The sequence below is a fragment of the Lupinus angustifolius genome, chromosome LG19 (assembly GCF_001865875.1).
Source record: "Lupinus angustifolius cultivar Tanjil chromosome LG19, LupAngTanjil_v1.0, whole genome shotgun sequence".
Taxonomy (NCBI): domain Eukaryota; kingdom Viridiplantae; phylum Streptophyta; class Magnoliopsida; order Fabales; family Fabaceae; genus Lupinus; species Lupinus angustifolius.
Window position 1 is genome coordinate 4129562 of NC_032027.1, and position 21708 is coordinate 4151269.

Below are 21708 nucleotides of genomic sequence, written 5' to 3' on the forward strand. Positions count from 1 at the left end.
GGAAGAAGAGGAGGAGGACGAGGTCATTGAACTCGTGAATGTGGAGAGTTCGGTGGAGGTGATTGACCTCGTGTCGGACTCAGAAGAGGAGGAGGACCCGAGTGAGGGGTCCAGCATTCCTGGAATCTTCTGAGTCAGCTTGGGGGCGAGTCGATGCACTTTTGTTTGTTTTGATGAGGGCTGTGTTATGTGGATTTTGTATATGTTTAGTGGCGATGTAGTTTCCGCCTTTATTGAACTAATCTGTAGGATCCGATTATTACTTAATTGATTTTATGCATTACTTTATTCAGGAAATTGTGAATCAGGTTAAGTTATCATTCGATAACGATAAGTTGATTTTCCGCATTTGAGTTACTTAAAGTGATGTCCCGGAAAAGGAAGGTTTTGAAAAGGAAACAATTTTGAACAATCTCTTTATTCAAAAAAAAAAAATTTATCCATTTTTCCGCAATGTTTTTGAGAAGTATTTTTTCCGGGGCGTTACATTCTCTCTTTAAAAATATCTAAATTATTTAAAAGTTAAAATGTTTTAATTATTTTAAAGATTTAATAGTGAGGTTATAACTCGTATTGCATCGTTCTCCTTGTTTCGAGCCGAGAACCGGTCGCGGTCACTTGTACTGCTTCTGTTATCTATCGAAATTGGAAGAGGGTAAGTAATCAATGTTGATTCTTCGTCTATTAATCTCACTCCAACTAAACTCAAACAAATTTCTAAACTTTATTTTAAAAGTAATAATGATAATAATAATAATAATAACAATAATAATAATAATGGTGAGTTTATAACTCGTATTGTGTCTTTCTCTTCACTTCGAGTCGAGAACCGGTCGCAGTCATTTGTACTGCTTCTGCTATCTATCGAACTAGGAAGAAGGTAAGCAATCAATGTTGACTCTTCATCTGTTAGTTCCATTTTGAGTAAATTCAACTTTTTAAATCTAACCAAATTAAATTTTTAAAAGAACTACGTAGTTATGATTTTCCTATTGCACCCGGGGATACGTAAGAGCAATATGAACTTGCCAGACACAAATAAAAATAAAAATAAATATTTTTTTAAGTAATTTAATTTAAATAAATTAAGGGTATTCAATTTATGCAATTAGTCAAGGTACTATTTTATTACGGGCGAATGTGGTGCTAATACCTTCCCCAATTCGTAATCGACTCCTGAACCTGGATATTAAAAATCCAAAAGCCCAATGTGATTGGGCTCTAAATATTTTTCTACATTTTTTACCATAAAATGTAGTGGCGACTCTAAGAGGTCACATAGCCGAAAATCGGGGCGCGACAACGTGCACTTTGGATCAACTAGCATGGGGTTTAGATGCTTCAGATAACTATGTGGTTAAATCTATATACATAGTATGGTTGAACTAAATTAATGCTTTTCCAGGTAATGTCCTAAAATAGAGTTGGATTAATTGTACTCCTTTAAAAGTTTGTTATTTTATTTGGAAACTTCTAAGAGGAAGATTGTCGACAAATGATGAATTGCTTAAAAGGAATGTGATAACTATGACGGTTGGTATGAGTGGTGTCATGTGCAATAATCATGTGGAATTTATTGAGCGTCTATTCTTATCTTGCGACTTTGCCATGAGTGTGCAGAAAGACTTATACTCTTGATTACATATTCATTTTCAGGCTCTGACAACAATTATAGAGTTGTTTAATTTTCATGACTCGTTTGGTACCGCTAACAGTTTAAAGATATGGAGAGTTTTGTGGTTTACTTTGGCGTGGTCATTATGGATTACGAGAAATAAGTCACATTTGAGAAGAAGGAAGTTAGCTTCATTCATTTAATGGATGTATTTAATATGTATACACTGACAGTGTAAGTGTTTTTACATTATCAGCAAATCTCCACCATTCATATGTTAGCTAGTATTGACTTTCAAACAAAAGTATTACAAATCAATGATGGATGATGTACCGACAATGTAAAAAATTTAAACTATTAATAGATTTGATTCAAACTAGATCTTGAACTTCGTTTTCTTCATATGTATCACTAATTTCTTTAGTTTTTTTAAATTGGTATAATGATAAAAAGACTTGTGTTCATCTAGCTTGTAAAAAGATTAATATTAGATCTTCTCCTTGCTAGGTACCCCTTATCCTCCTAGTAATACAATTTTTTCTTATGGAAGAAAAATATTAAAGTTGTTTATTGACTTCTTTTTAATTCTTTAACTGATTCTTTACAAATCTCTCAACTAGAGATGGTAAGGGCGCTTGTAGTGCTTTTCCGTATCCAAACCCACAATATTTGTGGGTACCCGTGCGAGTAGTTAAGTATTTGCAGGTATCCAATGAATTTTTAATTTTAATTATATATTTATATAATTTGTAATAAAAATAATTGTTACATGAATACCATGATATTTATGTGATAAATTTATTATCATAGTTAGATATGTGTAATTTATTATGAAATAATAATAAAATATAAGATATATAATCTTAAAATAATAATAAATATATATAAAAATTTATCTAAAAACTAAATATATAAATTTGCGGGTACCCACAGGACGAGTATCACAAAACTCACTCCCGCCCATAAGTTATTATTGTGGTATCCGTTGCGGGTATTTCTACGGGTACCCACAGATTGAATTTTTTTGTCATCCCTACTCTCAACATTTAGTTTCCTCAATTTCCTAACTTGATGGTCAATTATTGATGTAAAGATGGTTATATGTGGGCCTATAAAAAAGGAAAATTGATTGTATGTGTTAATAGAGAAACAAGTAATTGTTTTTTCTCATATTATTAATGACAAAAAATGTAACTTTATGATAAACAAAATAATAAAAATATCATCATATATTGTTTTTATGTGTTATTGTGTGACATTTGTCTTTTCATTAATTGAAGTGTTACTTATAAAAAAATGGTAAAATGGTTATATGTGAGCGGATAATTAAAAAAATGGTTAAATGTGGACCTATATGTGTTGTCCTTTTATTGAAAGTCTTCCTAGTAATATCAGTGACTAGCGTTGGAAATAATGGAGCATGTGTGGATCGCCATAAGCAATAACTGGGTTGGACTCTTGTTACACCATCAAATTATTGTAAGATTTCTATTCAATTGAGAGCATACTAATGTTGAGTTCACACTTAATGGAGATTGTTGTAGCCAAGTATAAATTTGTTAAAGTACCACATTAGTTAAGTTTGGATAATTTAAAAATCTAGCAAAAAAAACACATAAACCTAATGTCCTACAGCAATTGACTCATTACATATTGCATTACGGGTCCTCAAGCTTCATGATCATTCGGGCAGTGTGAAGTTAGAAGTAGTGAACTAGATTTGATGTTAATGAAAATAATTTCATAATTACTCATGGGCATGTCTTCATGTTAGGGTGACAATTGGATGATTTTGGATGGATTTGGATATAGATCCTAATGGATGGATAGAAAACTATCCATTAATCTATATAAATTCATTACATTACATTTTTAAATTATTTAATTCATCCATATCCAATGGATTCCAATCCATCCATTTTATCCTGTATCCATTTTTTGATAAGCACTTTTAAAAAGATGTATTTGTGAAGTTTTTTATAAGCACTCTTATTGGCAAGAATATCTGGTGCAACATAATTGGTATGAGTATAAAAGTTTGGTTCGGTTTTTGATGCAATTTAGTGACCGAACTGAACACAAAGATATGGTTCAGTTCTACTCGATTAACCACAAATCTTATTTAAGAACCGAACCGAACTGTTCATTTATGCTTCGGTCCGGTTCCGCGGTTTTTCAACTTATTTAAAGATAATCATTTATGAAATACTTGAACAAAATTTGCAAAGTATAGAATCAACTAAATGAATATTATACGCATCAATAATAAAGTATTTAATACTCTTTCTAGTAAAACAATAATAATTCAACATCTCAACGCACTACAAACTTGAAATTTTAGTCCACAAAATCTTCGACAATGTCAAACAAAATTTAAGAATGACAAACTTTGTACCAATTCTTTAGTCCAACAGTCTATATTCTCAATGGATAATAGAGATAATAGATATTTAGGTTTGTTTACTAATTTATTTTTTCTACTTGCCTCTTACTTATAGCCTATATGTATTAATAATCCTAAATTCTTAATCATATTTTATTTCCTAACTTTAAAGCTTAACCATCTAAATATAAAATAAAATTATTTTTTAATATGTAGTTCGGTTCGGTTCTAATGGATCCAAAATTTACAAAATCGTGAACAAAACCGAACTTAAATAGTTCCAAATAAAAAAACTGAATCGAACCGCATAACCGAACCACATTTTATGGTTCGGTTTCATTAGTTTCACGGTTTAAACCGGAACTGCTCACACCCTTAATAATTGGGACTTTCACAAGTTGTATCCAACCATTCATCATCCTGAAATTTTCATTTTGTTATTATATTATCATATTAGTCAATAACCAAAATGATATATTTATATTTTGCATTAAGATGTTAGGATAAAACACTAAGGTTGAAATCGTTTATACTTTTTTATAAGCACTCTTTAAAATCATAGTTGCAATTTTCAACTTTTATAATGTATGTGAGATTGTTCTTAAAAAGGTGAGAGAAATTTTTTATATTAATACTGAATTAATTGGAAAAAAATTTGTTTTTAATTTAATTTTTTGGATGGATTGGGTATCCATTCAAATGGATATACCCATGGATATCCATTGGATATAATGGATGAATTTGAATCCATCCATTATCAATACTATCCATTGGATTATATCCATTTAAATTCATTAGTTTTAATAGATGGATTTGGATGGATTTAATTTGAATGGATTTGGATGGATTTTGGATTATGGATAATTTTGTCACCCCTACTTCGTGTAAACATTGTATTAGATTATGCTTGTTTTAGAAAATAGAAAACATGAAATAAAAAAAATAGTTGATACTTCAAATAATAACCTTATTTGGGTTTATTTAAAATTGTGTATCAAATTGGCCTTTAGCCCTCCACAAATACAAGCTTTGATTGTTCATTCAGTAATTGAAAGTGAGCTGAAATCATTTTTATTCATTTATCATGTAACAATGATTTAAAGGCTTTCATTATACTATTTTTTCGCCATTGGAAAACTAAATTCAACATTTTCCAATTGTTAAAACATTAATTCTTAAGATAATTCTTAAGATAAACAATGCCCATTAGGCATTTGTTAACCATTAATTTTTGTGTCATTCAATAACATCTTTATAGTCACTTCTTGACATCAAATATTTAGCTCCAACTACCCTAAATACCAGGGTAAATTTCACATGGTTGCAACCAATTTTAGACATGGATGCAATGTTAACATTAATGGTGATATCCAATTTACTACACTATAAATTGTCCAATCTATGTACCCTCTTAATTATTAATTGATTGATCATTAACAAAACGTTAAAATGATATAACAATTTATTATGCAATAATCATTTCCTGGTTTTCCAATCTCAAAACGATGTACACCAAAGGTTTATAGATGCAAATATTTTTTTGTATCATAGGCTGAGACACATAAACCTTTATGTGAATGATGTTGGATACATAACAGAATTGTGACCTCAATTCAAGCAAATAACAGAGTTGTTATAGTAAGGTTGCACTATGTCGCCGGATATCGTATTAGGCTAAAAGTCAAATATTTCATTGCTGAATAATGAATTAATATAAGTCATTTTTGATATACATCACAAAAGGGAACTAGTTCAATGTAAAGAACAACTTTAACTTGCAATACACGTTTATGATGAACAAGAAGCAACTTCTATATTCACAACAATAATGAAATAATTTATAATATAGAGCTCTAAGCTTATACAATTACTAGGTCCAATGATCCTAATCTACACTCCAACAGGAACCTCATAAGATACAAGATCAGGCATAGTTGAATTCAATAGTATTGCACCATTTGGTTGAGGATCTTTTTCACATTCTAGCTCCATCTCATTTTTGCATTCAGAATTCTTAACATGTGGATGTTGGCATTCTTCATTGCTTCCATTGCATGATTCTGCAACTTGGTTGATTCCTGTAACAATCTTCATGGTACACTTGACAGAGTCACCTTCAGTTTTATTAGTTACAGTTTCTTGATAATGGTGCAACTTTGCTTGGGATTTTTTTATTGGTTTCTTTGAAATTTCATCTTTGTTACCCTTTACTTTCGCCTTGGTTGAATCATTCTGCTGTTGTTTCTCATGTGGGCTGGAACAAGATTTATCTTCTTCTGGAATGTTGTTCATAGCAGATCCTTTGTTTCTTCCAAGCTTTGGGGATTTCGGGCGAGTTGTTGGTATCTAATGATAGATAGAATACATTAGAATGTAAATCTAAAAAGAGTGGTAGCCAATGTAATTCTAGGCCTAAAGTGAATTATAAGGTTTTGGGGGACCTAAAGTAATAAGATGAGGTCATTTTTCGTGCTCGAAAGTAATAAGATGAAGCCTTATCGAGGAAAGAATATCAGTGATCAACAATATTTCGCGGGCTAAAGCACCGATTTTACTAGCCTTATGCTTGTGTTCCAACTGTCTAAGAAAAAAGAAAGAACTTGAATATCAAACCCAATGAAATAAGTACATAAGAACAAAGAGAAGATTATCTAGCTTAGAAACACTTTAGCAACATGAACCAATTATTGTAATACCAAAAGATAAGCATCTATAACCTTACCATAAAACTTTGAAAAGAAAATCAGTTTACTTCTGAATGTAGTTATGCATCTCATGACCCCAATTTGAAGAAAGTGTGAACTAGGAGAACATGTGATAGATTAGTTACCTTTTTCAGAACAACTTTACTAGGTGGTTCCTTGTAAAAACTTGGCATTGGAGTGGCTTTGAATGTCAAAGCCTTCCTTAATTTCTTGATCTCTGCCTCTTGGTTTTCCTGCCATAAAACAAAAGGAAGGATATAATATGATAAAAGTGAAAACTCAAGGCACAATATGGAACATAAATATATTAAGTTCATTATGTTTTTAGTGATATATACCTTTGATTTTTCTTGCATATTAGTTTTCTCAGCTTCCATTGCATGAATTTTCTCTTCTAGCTTTGAGAAAAACTAATAAAAAGGGGTATAATAGTATTAGTAATTGACATTTGCAAAAATATTAGAACAACAACAATAGTGTGCAAGGTTCCATTAACAACCTCTTTCCTTTTTTCAGCTCTTTCTTCCAATCTGAAGGAAAATCTAGAACCACTGTTCCTCTGAGTAGTAGCACCTCTGATAACATATATGAACATTTTCATGAACACTTTTAGTTAAATAAAAATATTAAAGTAAGATGATTTATCAAGAATTGTCAATGCCCATATACAAGTAACATAATTTAAATCCTAGTAACAAGGTATAAATCATACAAAGTTGTGGAATTAGTATCTTCATCTTCTTTGTTTGGTTTTGTAGGTTTTTCTGGACTTGAGATATGATCATCGAGTTCGGGTCTGCAATATTTTAAAAAACCATGAGGTAGATAATACATGTTTCCATCTAGGAAAAAATGCAGATAAACCTCCTGAATCTATCTTTTCCAAAACAGCCGATAGTACCGAAAATTATGGATACCGACCAGTCGAGCACTGTAAACCTTAAGATAAACAAACTATACATAAGGATTTAGTGAAGGGAAGTGCTGAATCCCACTAATGAGATTGAGAAAAGTGAAACAATTTTAGCTTTTGTCAGTTACATTTTAATGATAGCTTTCCTATAATAAATTTCTCAGTGAGTAGCATTGCTGTTTAGTAAATAAAAAGTGCTAGAAGCACTACATTCAATTCATATCCAACTCAGATGATAATAACAAAGAAGATATAGTTCAGATGATGAAAACTAAGCACACATAAGGTGATGTGTGTGTAAATGTGTGAGTAGCATTATTGTTAGTAGCATTGTTGTTATCAAAAATTGTCAATGCAACAAGTAACATAATTAAAATTCTAATAAGAGTTACTAGTAGATGAGCAAGGATAACATAATGTCATCAGTGTAACAAGGAATAATAAATCATACAAAGTTGTGGATTGAGTATCTCCATCCTCTATATTTGGTCTTGTAGCTTTTGCTGGATTCAAAATCTGATCAACGGTTCTGCAATAATTTAAAAAACCATAAGGCGATATAATCCGCGATTCCATCCAGAAGATAAAAAATGCAGATAAATTCCCTGAATATAGGAATCCCCTTAATATTAGGCATTTGTGATAGCTTTCCTGTAAATTTTCTTAGTAAATAGAAATCCTGTGTAGTAAATGAAAAATGCTAGAAGCACTTTAGTATATGCCTCTCAGATGTTGAAAAGTATGAAGAAATAATTAGATTAGTTTATAATAAGATGACAAAAACTAAGAAAATTTAAGGTGATACATGTAAATGTATGAGTAGCATTATTGTTGGTAAATCTTAAGAGCAGAGTTTTAAATTGTGGTCCGCAGCCATAATTGCGGCCGTAACATAGTGGTTTTTGTAGTTTCTACAACCGCATCACAGCTGTATTAGACACATCACACATTTTCCACAATCATGATAAGAACCACATAACCAGGACCATAGACACAAGTTAAAACCAGGCTTTTCCAGGTTGAAACTTACGGCGATGCCTCCGAGGGATGGTTCTTGGCGACTCCATTCACTGGAGTAGACCTTCCAAACTGGTAGACAGAAGACAGAACTAATATCATGTACAAGGAAACCAATGATAATTAAGCTACACAAAATAATGCAATGAAGAAAAAAGATTCATACCACAGACACAGAGCGTTTAAAACTAGGCATGGTTGTCAAGGAAGTTTGGTGATTAGAACTTCTAGTGTCAACTTTTGCTTCCTTTGATTTCACTTCTGAGTTAATGGACTTGTTTGAATGAAGAATGGAAGCATCAGCTTTAGTCCCATTATCTAGAACTTGTTTAACTTTTGCCTTCACTGAATTATGCCCATCATCAATGCTTTTGTGCATGGCATTTCGTCGAGTTGATTTGGCTGGGAAGGTGAGGCTCTGAGAAAGTGTTGGTCTTTGTTTTTGAGATGTAGATGTTGTTCCCTTCAAAATAGGTTTATCTTTGGATTTTTTGTTGTTCTTGGAAGCATCAACAGCTCTAAGACCAGGTTCCTAAACATGTGAATTTCAATTAGCCAAATTCCCTATAACATTTGTTCTAAGTTGTAACTGTCAAGGTTGTGTTTAGTGCATGAACAAAACTGAATCTAATGTTCCCTCTTCTTCTATTCACTTTGGTTCCACCAAAAGGGTGTAACCAAAATGTTATACTCTTTTGTCTTACTCTCTTCATATGTTCTATTTACAAAATACATCAAACAAAGAATATAATACATATATTCTGTTATTGACATGTTTAACAAGCATTGCTTTAATAATCATAAGGACTACAATATAAAAAAGGTGGTCCAGACTCTCAACTAGTCGAGTTTGGGAGCGTATTTATCTCGCAAGTGGAGATACTGTTTCTAGGACTTAATCTCTATGACCTCCAGTTAATAAGGCAAACAACCTTACCGTTACGTCATGACTCATCGGACTATGATTTAGTTTAAACAAAAAATATGATACATTGTGTATGGTACCTTGGCACGTTTAGACTTTTTACTTGCAGAAGAAGTTAAAGATGATTTAACTGCAGCAGTGTCACCAGCAGAATTGGGCACTTCAGTCTCCACTTTGGGTTTAGGTTCTTCATTCTTGATCTGAATTTCTGCAACATTACAATTGTTTTCAACTTCCTTCTTTATATTATCCTCGGTTGTTACCCCAATAACATGTTTCTCTTCCTCCACAACAACCCCATTTTCAGATTCCATCATGCTATAAACTGTTACACAAAGTAAAATTGAGGGATGATAAGCTGTAAGAAATAAAAAAAAGGCGACCAAGTGCACGAGGCTCCCACTTAGTGAGGTTTGAGGAGGGTAAATGTCTGCATAATGTTTTGGCTCACATGCATCACAACTCCTTGCTTTAGCACTAGAAATGAAAAGATCTATCAAAAAGACAAAAACACTATAAATAGAACACATATGAAGCTACACAAAAGCCTCAATCTTAAGTCCCTCAACAATCCAATACTCCATTGTTAATCCGTTATTCATTAGTTCCTGCATTAAAATCCTTAGTTTTCAGTGCCACACTTATCTCATTGATAACACAAAGAATAACGAGAAATCTTAATCCCATGCAAACTCTTCTCAAGCTTAACACATACCCAGATAAGATTTTCATGATCTAGACATAAAATACACATAATTCAGTAAAATAAACACTATAGAATCATGCCACAATAGAGTTAAACAAACATAAATGTAGGAAAACAGAATACCAGAAATGATATATTAAATATACACTATAGTTACATCTAAAACTTGGGTTCTTAAGAACTTAACTTGATTTATTAAGCAAGACTCACTTGGACACTGAGTGAAGTAGAGATGAGGATGTTATTAATGAATTCACAGAATGAATAGTGCAGAAGTTTGGTAGTTTAGAAGAGAGAACAGAAGAGAATATAATGATGAATGGTGGTTTGAGTTAGAACTTAGAAGCAGAAAGAGTTTGCTTTTATGTAAAGGTGTAATTGACAAGTTGGTGATACTCAAGTTTTCCTTGGTGACATGAGAGAGTGAGAGAGAGATTCACAGTGGTATGAGTTTTCAATGAAAATAATTGAAGCTGATAATTTATTTTTAGAAAAGACTTCAAATTATATAGATAAAAATATTATTAACAGAGTTTGGATTTACATCCAATAAAGTCATAAGTGTTTCCTAGAATTTTTTTTAAATCAAATAGTAATTTTAGTATGAGGAAGTCTTACTTATAGATTTGAGAGAAAAATGTGTATGTACTAACATTAGTTCATTATTAATGTTTAATCATTAACTCTTTAGAAAAGTAATATAAATAAATTGTATGAATAATGTATTAACATGTATAATTTTTTATACTGATAATACACTCTACGTTTAATTTTCACATTGTTGGAAGCAGTGAATAGATTATAGTTTCAGCATGCAATATATAATTTTATTTAATTGATTTGTATTTTCCTATACGTATGTAGTATCCAAAATTTTATCTCTTTAAGGAGTGTAATGTGAAATATAGGTAAAACATGATGAGGATGATGGTCATTTCGTAAAAATTATAAGGATAATTTTATCAAAAAAATGAGGTAAAGTGGGTTCTCTCCTCTTTCTCAACAAAAGTTTTTTAGCACAAACTGATATTTTCAGATCCTCACATAAACTTTTTTATATAATCGTTTTTTTCAAAAGCCAAACCAAACTGTTATAAAAATGTGAAAAGCTCTTATTTTCCTAAAATAAATACACTCTTATAGAAACTTCTACAATGACTTCTCTACTACTTTCAACTTATAACTGTCACTAGTAGCAAACTGTCTTTGTTTTTTCTGGTTTAACTGTCACTCCATCCATTTTAAGGTAAAAAATTACATGGGTGAAATCAAAACTGAGAAACACCAATCCACCCTCCATATGAAGTTTGATTCTCCTTAAATATGATTATAATCTGAAGTTTTCTGTACAAAAAAATAGGTGCTGAAGATAATATCTGTTTTTGTAATTAATAATTATTATTTTATATTTTTTCATTTTTTTTATGATCAACTGTGATGTAAGGAATTAATTTATTTAAATGTGTAATTATCTTTAACAATAAGTATCATTTTCAGAAATCTGACATCTTACTGTTAAAGGACAATTTAACAGTAGAGAATAATGTATCTCCTTGTATAAGGAGATAACTTATTTCCTCTAACCAGTAAAAATGTGACATGTGTGCTATTTTGTTTACTTTTAAAAATATTTTTATAGAAAATGATAAAACATAACACATGTCATGATTTCACTGACAGAAATAACTTATCTCTTTGTACAAGGAGATACTCCATTCCCTTAACAATAATGTATGTATATGGGTATATGCCAGTAGAATTTGGTTGCATTTAGTTAACTAAATTATTCACCGAAATTTTGATTAATCAATCATTTCATTCATATGATTTTTTTAATGCTTAACCAATTTCTAGAAGTGTGTGCCACTACTGCCAGCAAAGTTTTTTAATAAAGAAATTCGATGGAGAATAAGAAAAGAAGATTGCTAACGTCAACGTGTTTCATTAAAATTAATATTATGTTAAAAGGGAAGAGATTTCTTACAATGTTATGTTTTGGAGATTTTGGAATTGACAAAGATGATTATTGTCTACAAAATGCTGACTAAAGTTCAACCATATTGACCATAATAACGATGAATAAGACAATGTATGTTTCATAGGACTTAGAGTAATGAAGATTCTTTCATATCCAATAAATTGTCTTTGGTATAGTAATAAGAACATAAATGTGGGGCAAATAATTCTCTTATATTTGGCTGGTTCATGCGATTAGAAAGATTATTTAAACGGATAATTGCATATCCATTGTCTTCTTAATTGCATATACAAGTGAGTATCTATATAGATTTGTTTTATTTCCTCTAATAAATATCATTTCAAGATTTGTGATAATAATAAAGTGAATGGCTAACTTTAAAGGATATGTACTTAATATACTCTAAAGTGAATGATAAACTAAAAAAGCTCCAAAATTATGAAGGTTAATTACATAAATATCGACCATTATAACCGATCTACCAACATGTCTTTACATTGTCACTTGAATACAAACTCAAGTTCTTGTGGATATGAGTTAAATCATTACCAATTGAATTCACCCTCATTTTGACAACGATAATCAATTTTGTTATGTCCAGGTACTCATTTATTATGTTTAAACTAAATTATAAATTCTATGTTTTTAAATTTAGCTAACCATTTTAGTAGTGGGAACTAGATTTTCATATAGCTAAGTTATTTGGCCTCACCCTCCCACACTTTTCAACCATCCTAAGTCTATTATGAATCCTTATTTCATCAATAAAAAAATGTATTTGGTGGGGTAGATGGGGTATAAAAATGGAGTTACGTAGAAGAAAGCTAGTTGAATTATTCTTTAAGAGAAATTATAATTTTATGAATGATTAGATAGCAGATTGAAATCATAGTATCACGTTGGAAAAAGGCATAAAAGTAAATTAAGGAGTAAAAGTAGATAGTATTGAATATGGAACGAAAGAAGGGAAAGGGGCCAAAAAAAAACACATCCGCTTTCCCACTTTTTATATCATTCTATGTATTATTAGTTCTGATTAATTGAAAAAAAAATATTTAAATAAAATTTGTAATTATTAAATATTTTTTTGACCAATCATATTTAAAAAAATTATAATTATAAAATGACACAACACTGTCGAATAGGAGATCCAAAAAAAAACATACTATTTGAGAACATGGGAATGATGTGTGATGCTATCACGTTATCCGTGATAAGTACCCCCACCACCTCCCACCAACTGCGCGTGAGCTGTCTCAACATGAGGGCTTCCAACTTCAAACAATACTTAGATGATGCTTTCCTGTCTAGAAATTATTACATGGAACCAACATTGGGTTCATATAGTATAAAGTTTCATTAAATCTTTAGAAAAATTAAGAAATTATAGTTCAATTTTTGTGAAAAATACTGATTGAGATAAACAATCATATATTCCAAAAATGATTAACTTTTTACTTATAAAAAAAGAAGATATGTTGATAATATGAAAAAAATAGAAAATCTAACAAGGATTTTGAATATGAAATAAGTCCATGTATCTTATTCTGTTTTCATTTAAAAATGACTTCCCTAGTTTTATTTTGAACTAATTTATTTTGGATAAGGATCACATGCCCAAAAAAAGTGGTACAAGTAATATAAAAAAATATTTTCTATTTTTATGATTTTTTACTTAGATAGCACTTTTTAATTGAATTAATACATAAATGAACACCAAAAGTGATACAAGTGATCTCCATTAATTTAATTTACCCTTTATAATCCTATTAGGATTATGAGATTCACAAAATTATATTTTGTTTATAGGGTAGTACTGCATGACCTGGGATTTTGACTTATACAACATTTATTTGGAAATCTAATATCCGTCCTTTCTAGCTACGAGAGAGTTCCTTTATAATGCGTTGGAGATTGTTATATAAACCTTGAATTTGTACTGGATCTTTTAGAGCTAGAAATGATTGGTTCGTTTTCCTAGATTAAAAATGAGTTTAATATCTACTTATCTCAAGTGTAAAAAAAACATGTATTACTTTTACTTAATGATAATTAATATATATGAATCATGAAAGATACATTTATGATAGATAATAGATAACACTCTTATATGTGTAGATATTAAATTATTTAAAACTTACTTGTACTTGAGTTTATACACCTACATTAGTACATAAAGTAATTAAAGTGATAAAGAACAACAGTTGGAGTGTTTTGTCTACCTCTTTAAAAGGAAGCTGAGATAGTTATGTTGTTTCAAAAAATTTAAAAATAAAGCTTTTATATGTAATTTATTTATGTATAATATAATTTTTAACTTAGTTTTCCTAAATATTGATATATATGTGTGTGGTGGAGATTTGTGGGTGGTGGTACATTGCATTCAAGACAAGGGCAAAGCAGGGTGGTTCCTTTGAGTTATTGGCTTGTGTTGTCATGTACCAAAGAAGTAATAACCCTGAAAATTGAAGAGATCTTATATTAGCATATCTTGTACAATAATGCTATTTTGACATTGAAATTTTGACAATAACACTACTCTATTTTGTATTCTAGCTTCATGGGAATTGTTTAACCAGAGCGTGTGTTCCACGCGCAAACATGTTATTATGGTGTGCATGGCAAAACCAAGAGGGGGGGCCTCCACATTCTGTGTCTCTAGGGCACACACACCATGAGAGTTTGAAGTAAATTTGTTGATGGAGCATATGAGTCATTCATTCATTTTGTAGATAAAAATCACTTGTCTCACCAAATATATTTCTCTTTCTTTCTTTTATATTTTAAAAACCAATTATATGTGGAACATATAAGACCTTTCTACAATTGTATTCTATCATCTTTAATTATATTATTCTTTTGAGTTGTATTTTGTTGAGTTAATCTTTTTTTATAAGCAAAATTGGATTAAAAAAGCATAAGGAGTGTTAACTCGATATTGAAAAAAAAATAGTCAGTTAATGTTTTTTCCTTCAGACATCAACAATATAAGATTAAGGGTTAAGGCATGAAAGAGGAAAAAACTATTTATGAGGTTAATCATATTATTTTATGTTTCTTTTGTGAGTAGAACTATTGATGAGTAGTAGATGATATCTCTAAGATGAATAATTTTTTTCTTATCATTCTATAGATCTATAGTTTGTCTTACAATACAATTCAAATTTATACATTCATAGGTGGGTTGGAAATAAAAATCCATATAGTAATATTTTTTATATTAGGAAAATCATTATTATCCTTTGAACCTTAAGTGTCAACCATGGAAAGTACCATTTGAAAAGCTCCCTCTACCAACTCTATTGACAAGTCACTATTTCATGTTATACTAGTTAAGATGAATTGTCCCACTCTAGAAAGATGCATTCAATTCTCTAAAATAAATATTGGTGTGGCTGAAATTAAGTTGTGACCATGCCAACCTAGAAAAGAATAAATTGGCATTCCGAGAAATAGCCTAAATGATATATAAAAAATGAGATAGACGATGTGAGACTTTCAATACCCCTCCCTTCATATAAGTAAGGTTGGAAACGAGTCGAACCGAGTTGAACCAGAGTTCAGCTCGATAAGGATTGGTTCGACTCAAAACTCGACTCGAGTTCAATAGGAGTTATTATTTTAGCTCGAATTCGGCTCGGTTAAAGTTCACAAACTGTTCGGATCAGTTTGAATGGTTCATTTAGATAACTCAAATAATTAATTAAATTTTGAAAAAAAAAATACTACAAAAAAGTTTTATATATATAAATATATTATTGTTTATATATATAATAACAATAAATATAAAAATAATGTATGAGTCATAATAAACTTAAACAATTAATTTATATATATTGAATCAACTCATGAACAAAACGAGTCGAACTATATCCAACTCAAGTTCGGTTCGTTTATTTAACGAGCTCAATTCCAACTCAAGTTTAACTCATTTGATTCATGAGCCAAGTTTATCGAGCTAACACCGAGTTGGTTCGATTCATTGTGAGCCTTACACGTAACTCTTTGAGTCTGATATCATACTAAGGTATTGGAAATGAGAGAACTAGACATGAGACGTGACACTTCCAACAATAAAGTTTTTCTCTATACTTTACATAACATGGCCCAAAAACCATAAAACAAAACTATCTTAAGTTAATTTTTACATCTAAGCTTCTTACAAGAAATTAAATTCGTGGGAAAATGCTAAGTTAACAAAAGCAAAAGAAACCTATGTTGTTTTTCTTAACACACTGATAGTGCCTCCATAAATCCAATGCCAAAATTAGTAGTACTCTTTTGAACACTCTTACTTAAATCTACATCCCCTCTCTGCATCATAGCTACAAATTCATTGTAGTCTACTCTGCCATCCTGAAATTATAAGACATGTAACATTACCAAGTTAACAACATTATCAAAAGATGAATGAAAATCAGAACAACATATAAAAAGCATGGTTTGAAATGTTTATTTACTTTTCATTCAATTGGTAGAAATTCTTCATATTGAAACTCACATAACCTATTCTAATTAGAAAATATCAATTTGGTAAAGTTTATTACTCATTATGGCTATCTAGCAAAGTGTATTGTTAGAATGACTTAGATTATATATATAGTGTTGTTAATCGATTAAATAATTAGTTGTTTCAGTTTGTTAATGTGAACTTTGTGTGTGATAATTGATTAATCAACAAAGTTAATCGATTATCTTGTTAACAATCTATGTTTTCTACTTTAGTAGTTATTCTATCAATTCAGTAATGAGAATATTAGTCAATAATGAGAAATGTAGTTCTATTTAGTGAAAGCTTTGATTCTCATTCTTTTTTCTTTATTCATTTTTTTAAGCTTTCTTTCTCATTCATTTATTTTTCATCCTTCTTATTCATCAAGAAGATCTCTTTCATGCATGGCTCCTACCAGTTTAACATCTATTCCTTATGAGCTATAGTTTCATTGATCATATACCAAGCATTAAATTATGTTACTTAAAAATGTACTCACATTATTCTGATCAGCTTCTTGGATCATTTCCTCTAAGTGGATATTCTCCATGCCAAATTCTTCACAAGCTTGTTGAAGTTCATCTTGAGTAATGTAGCCACTTGCATCTTTATCAAAATATGAGAAAGCAGCAACTAAATGATCTTCTCTATCAACTTTGTTTAAATGCAATGTTGCAGCTAAGAATTCTCCATAGTCAATTGTGCCACTGTTATCAACATCTGCCTGCAATACAAAACAAAATTGAATCAAATGGATTGTAACAATATGCTACTTTACTACCTTCACTATTTTGATTGTTTTATATCATTGATTTATTTTATTATACTTAGCTTAAGAAAGTTTGGTTAAATAATACTTAGAGATTTCCTTTGCAAGATTATTCATAAAGCATGGAAGGAGAAACACTAATCTTGTTCAAGTTACAAGTTAAAACTACTTCAAATCAAGTCCAATAAGACTACTACTACTTGAATAATGAGTCTTAAAGATATAAGAATTTAATGTTGTAATATCAGGAGAAAATGTTTGGCTAATACTTACAGCTTGCATTAGATCATATATTTCAGGTTCAGTGAGATTGGCACCAAATGTTTTCAGTCCAATCTTGAGTTTTTCAAAAGTGATTTGGCCACTGTTATCTGTGTCTATCATCTTAAACATTTCTTTCAATCCGGAAATTTCTTCTTCAGAGAGATTCTCTGCAATAATCTGCCAAGGACGAGATGAAAAATATTAAAAGAGAGAAAACATATACTCTCATGGAGAGCATTGTGTGATAGAAAATTGCGTACTCTAAGCGCCATTTTCTTGAGCTTGTTCATAGCAGAAAACTGTTTCAGGCGACTCAAAACTGCCGAGTCAAGAGGCTTGTCTGGAGCAACTCCATCAACCTGAATCCAAGGGTGACCTGCAAAACATTATCATTAACAAGATGGTTAAAAAACTTCATGTTTATGACAATTAGTATTCACAAGTCACAAGTGTTTGACAATACCATGCCTAATATTTTGTCCGAAATCTTTAAAAGTATGTAGTTTCTTTCTTAGCATGTGTTTGATAAAACTGAAAAGTTTAACAGCATGGTAAGCTTAGTGATGAATAATTCACCCCCTTTATGCCAATTTTTCTAGATTTTCATTGTAAGTGCTGAAGTTGTAACAAAGGAAACTATCGAGTATCGACTAGGCCACTACTCTATAAAAATAAGGCCTTGAAATTTTTTTGCAATGACTTGCCAAATGTGGCATGAAATGAAATTTTTGCTGCTAAATAACATGATTCACTTACAAAGAACTTCATGTGCTGTTATTCGATTTCTAGGATCTCTAACAAGCATCTTCCTGATCAAGTCTTTTGCACTTTCAGAGATAGTTGGCCAAGGATCTAAAGAGAAATCAAGATCACCATCCAAAACCTCCTTGAATATCTCTTGCTCGGATTCTATTAACAAGGAACAATACGAAATTTTCAATTTTCGGAACCAAACGAAACCTATAAGGAGATACAATTTAAACAAAGTAATAGGATCATCAAGGACGAGATATCGTAAGAGCTCTTACCACCCCAAAATGGAGGGGTTCCACATAAGAGAATGTATATGATCACTCCAGCACTCCATACATCTGCTTCAGGTCCATATTTTTTGCGTAGAACTTCGGGTGCAATATAATAAGGACTTCCTACCATGTCAGTGAAAACATCTCCTGTAAATTAAGTGTGTTAGTATTAGTGACATATACTCATAATAATCATACGAGTACAACAATGCAGAGAATTTTAGTATTATACTATTATATTTAGGGAAGCATCTAGATAGCAAGAATTTTAATTCTTTAGCAAAGCTTTCTCTCATTTATCAAATTATCCGGTTGTTTGATTTCAAAGGAAAGCAAATCAATTATATGCTACTACAACAAAATTAACTCACATCATTAGTTAGTATATCATAAACAATGGCAAAAAGATTTCCACACAGACAATAAACTATAGCTGCATAATTTCTAATAGAAACATATGCACACAAGCATTTTCCTAACCAAGGTTATTCTATATCATCATAAACTAGTAGTAGGTATATATAATTACACTAAGAAAAGTCCATTACTTTGTCAAAGAGGATTAACAAGTTCCCTAATACAAAGCACACTATACTACTAATGAATATTAGGATAAGCAGCCATGGAAAGAATTCAAATCCAAAAGACAACATTTTTTCAAAGGAAAACAGTTGGAGATAGATGTTAATAAGACAAGGGTAGGAAAAAAGAGACTTTCTTCCAAACCTGGTTTGAAGAAAACAGACATTCCAAAATCTATTGCCTTAAGGGTAGAGTCTTCCTTCTCATCAACAAAAAGAAAATTCTCCGGCTTAAGATCGCGATGCATTACTCCAAGGGAATGGCAAGCCTCTACAACACTAACAATAGTCCTTGCAAGCTTAGCTGCTTTTCTTTCTGTGTAATGCCCCTTTTCCACAATCCTATCAAACAACTCACCTCCTGCACATAATTCCATCACAACATGAACTGCAGCCGAGTCCTCATAAGCGCCTTCGATCGAGATCACATTAGGACTTCCTATCAAGTGGTGCATTATCTGAATTTCCCTCCTCACATCCTCCACATCATCATCTACCAGCAACTTTTCTTTTGCAATGGACTTGCATGCATATTTTTTCCTTGTAGCTTTCTCAATGCAAAGGGAAGTAATTCCGTATTGTCCTTTTCCAAGTTCGATTCCCAAATTATAGTACTCTTTCAGATTTCCACTTTTTGTCAACAAGACTGAATCTTCTTCAAGCCCTGAAGTTTTTACCCTCTTAACAGTTTGGAGCATCTTTGGTTTTGGTTTGGAAAGCTCCTCTTTTTTAACTACTTCCCTTATGTGATTTACTTGATCTTCTGAACTAGACTTAGAATCTTTGTCCTCTTCATGCTTCATATCCTTGTTATGAATTTTCATTATCTCTGGAGGTTTTTGTTGAACAATGTTTAGAGCATTTTGATTTGGAATTTTAGTCATAGGTGAGATTACATTGGAAATTGAGTTGGTACTTTGTGACAACCAGAATGACCTTGGAAGAATATAAGGAAATAGTCCATCTTTGGAGCTTCTTGATCCAACACAATTGTTTCCCATCTTACACTAGCAGTCAATACCAATGGTTGTTAATCCAAGTGAAAGAAAACAATTTGCTACACTTGAATGGGTAAAAAGAATCCAACTTGATTTCTAGATATGTAAAAAGAGCAAACAAGTACACATCGAATGCCGATGAAGTCCGAGAGAGTAGATGTGGACAGTTTTACCACCAACTAGCTGAGAGGCCGTTTCTAGGATAAAAATCCTTGACATCCCATTGTTGCGCCGAGTCTCACCCTGTTTGAGATATACCAGGCACCAGGGTTTAAGACCAAAACATCTTACACTAAGAAACTATAAGAAACAAATCAAAATCCTATTGGTTTTTCTGCACCAACCCCACTCACTATACCAGAATAACAAAGAAAATAAAATAAAGGGTGTTAAAGAAGAGCATAATAAGAAAAATCTATTTTGATCTGAAGAAACATGAAAATCATTCACAGTAATGCATATGAAAGAAAACCATTATAGAAAAAATGGGAGGAGGGAAATGCGTGTAAAATTACGCATTTGAAGGAGTGTAAGAGGAAAGTTTCAAAGATGAATTTATATGATTGATTTTGAAGGTGTGAATAGCAAGTATTATGAAATGGTCCAAGTAGGACAGTTTCCAAGTCCAAAAGGTCGTGCAAATGTGTTGTTCATGAAAGGAAACCAAGGAAGGAAGAAAGAAAGTGGAGGGAAAGAAAAAAAACATAAGAATCATTCAAAACCTTCCTCCATATGTCTCATTCCATTCGTCAAAGAAATATTTATTATTAAATATCTAACTTAAATAACATAATTTGCAGTGAATAAGTAAATAATATAACGTATGAAATGACATATTTTTCGACAAACACTGCTTAAGTGGATGTTCCAGATTTCATTACCCTATTCAAGTGGTTTGTCAAGTGAATACAGCTTCTTCTTCTTCTTCTCGAGTGTATTAGTTTCTTTCTTATCCATTTAAATCTAGACACGTGGATAATGATACATTAATTTTATAAAATAAAATTAAAAAATATTATTTTGTATTTGTCGACAAACTCCAATTTAGAAAGACAAAAAAATTAAGATCGATAAGCATCTTCCTTCTTGTAAGGTGGGGTTCCTTTTGTGCTAGGGAGGAGGAGACCACACTTGTACTAGGTAAGCCGCCACTGGGCTTCGCGGGAACTTCATTGTCTTAAAAAACAGCCAAATTTGACTTGTACTTTATTATTGTCATGTAGCATATTTGGAATTTGCTCATGGGTAATCTTCAATTTATGAAAATAGAGTATTTAACGCACTAATTTTTTAAGAAAGTTTTACTATTTTTATGAGAACTTTTTATTCTAGATTTC

The 21708-nt window shown here is 31.2% G+C and overlaps 2 protein-coding genes across 8 annotated transcripts; both read right to left on the minus strand.

The window, feature by feature from the left end:
* On the minus strand, nt 5750-10726 carry LOC109334921 (protein WVD2-like 4). Of its 7 annotated transcripts, XM_019570929.1 has the most exons (11): nt 10503-10726; nt 10388-10396; nt 9639-9883; nt 8800-9165; nt 8647-8705; nt 8068-8145; nt 7416-7499; nt 7203-7278; nt 7042-7113; nt 6829-6936; nt 5750-6344 (listed from the first exon to the last, which is right to left on the minus strand). In XM_019570929.1, exons 3-11 carry the CDS (start codon nt 9873-9875, stop codon nt 5889-5891), a joined length of 1536 nt encoding a protein of 511 aa, XP_019426474.1. In that variant the 5' UTR covers nt 9876-9883; nt 10388-10396; nt 10503-10726; the 3' UTR covers nt 5750-5888. The 7 variants fall into 7 exon arrangements, with proteins under 7 accessions (XP_019426474.1, XP_019426473.1, XP_019426472.1 ...); XM_019570928.1 differs by lacking the exon at nt 10388-10396 and having other exon boundaries at nt 10475-10726; XM_019570927.1 differs by lacking the exon at nt 10388-10396 and having other exon boundaries at nt 10452-10726.
* Nucleotides 16296-20910, minus strand: LOC109333833 (calcium-dependent protein kinase 26-like). The gene is made up of 7 exons (XM_019569409.1): nt 19519-20910; nt 18796-18939; nt 18524-18676; nt 18028-18143; nt 17777-17944; nt 17234-17458; nt 16296-16598 (listed from the first exon to the last, which is right to left on the minus strand). Exons 1-7 carry the CDS (start codon nt 20372-20374, stop codon nt 16470-16472), a joined length of 1791 nt encoding a protein of 596 aa, XP_019424954.1. The 5' UTR covers nt 20375-20910; the 3' UTR covers nt 16296-16469.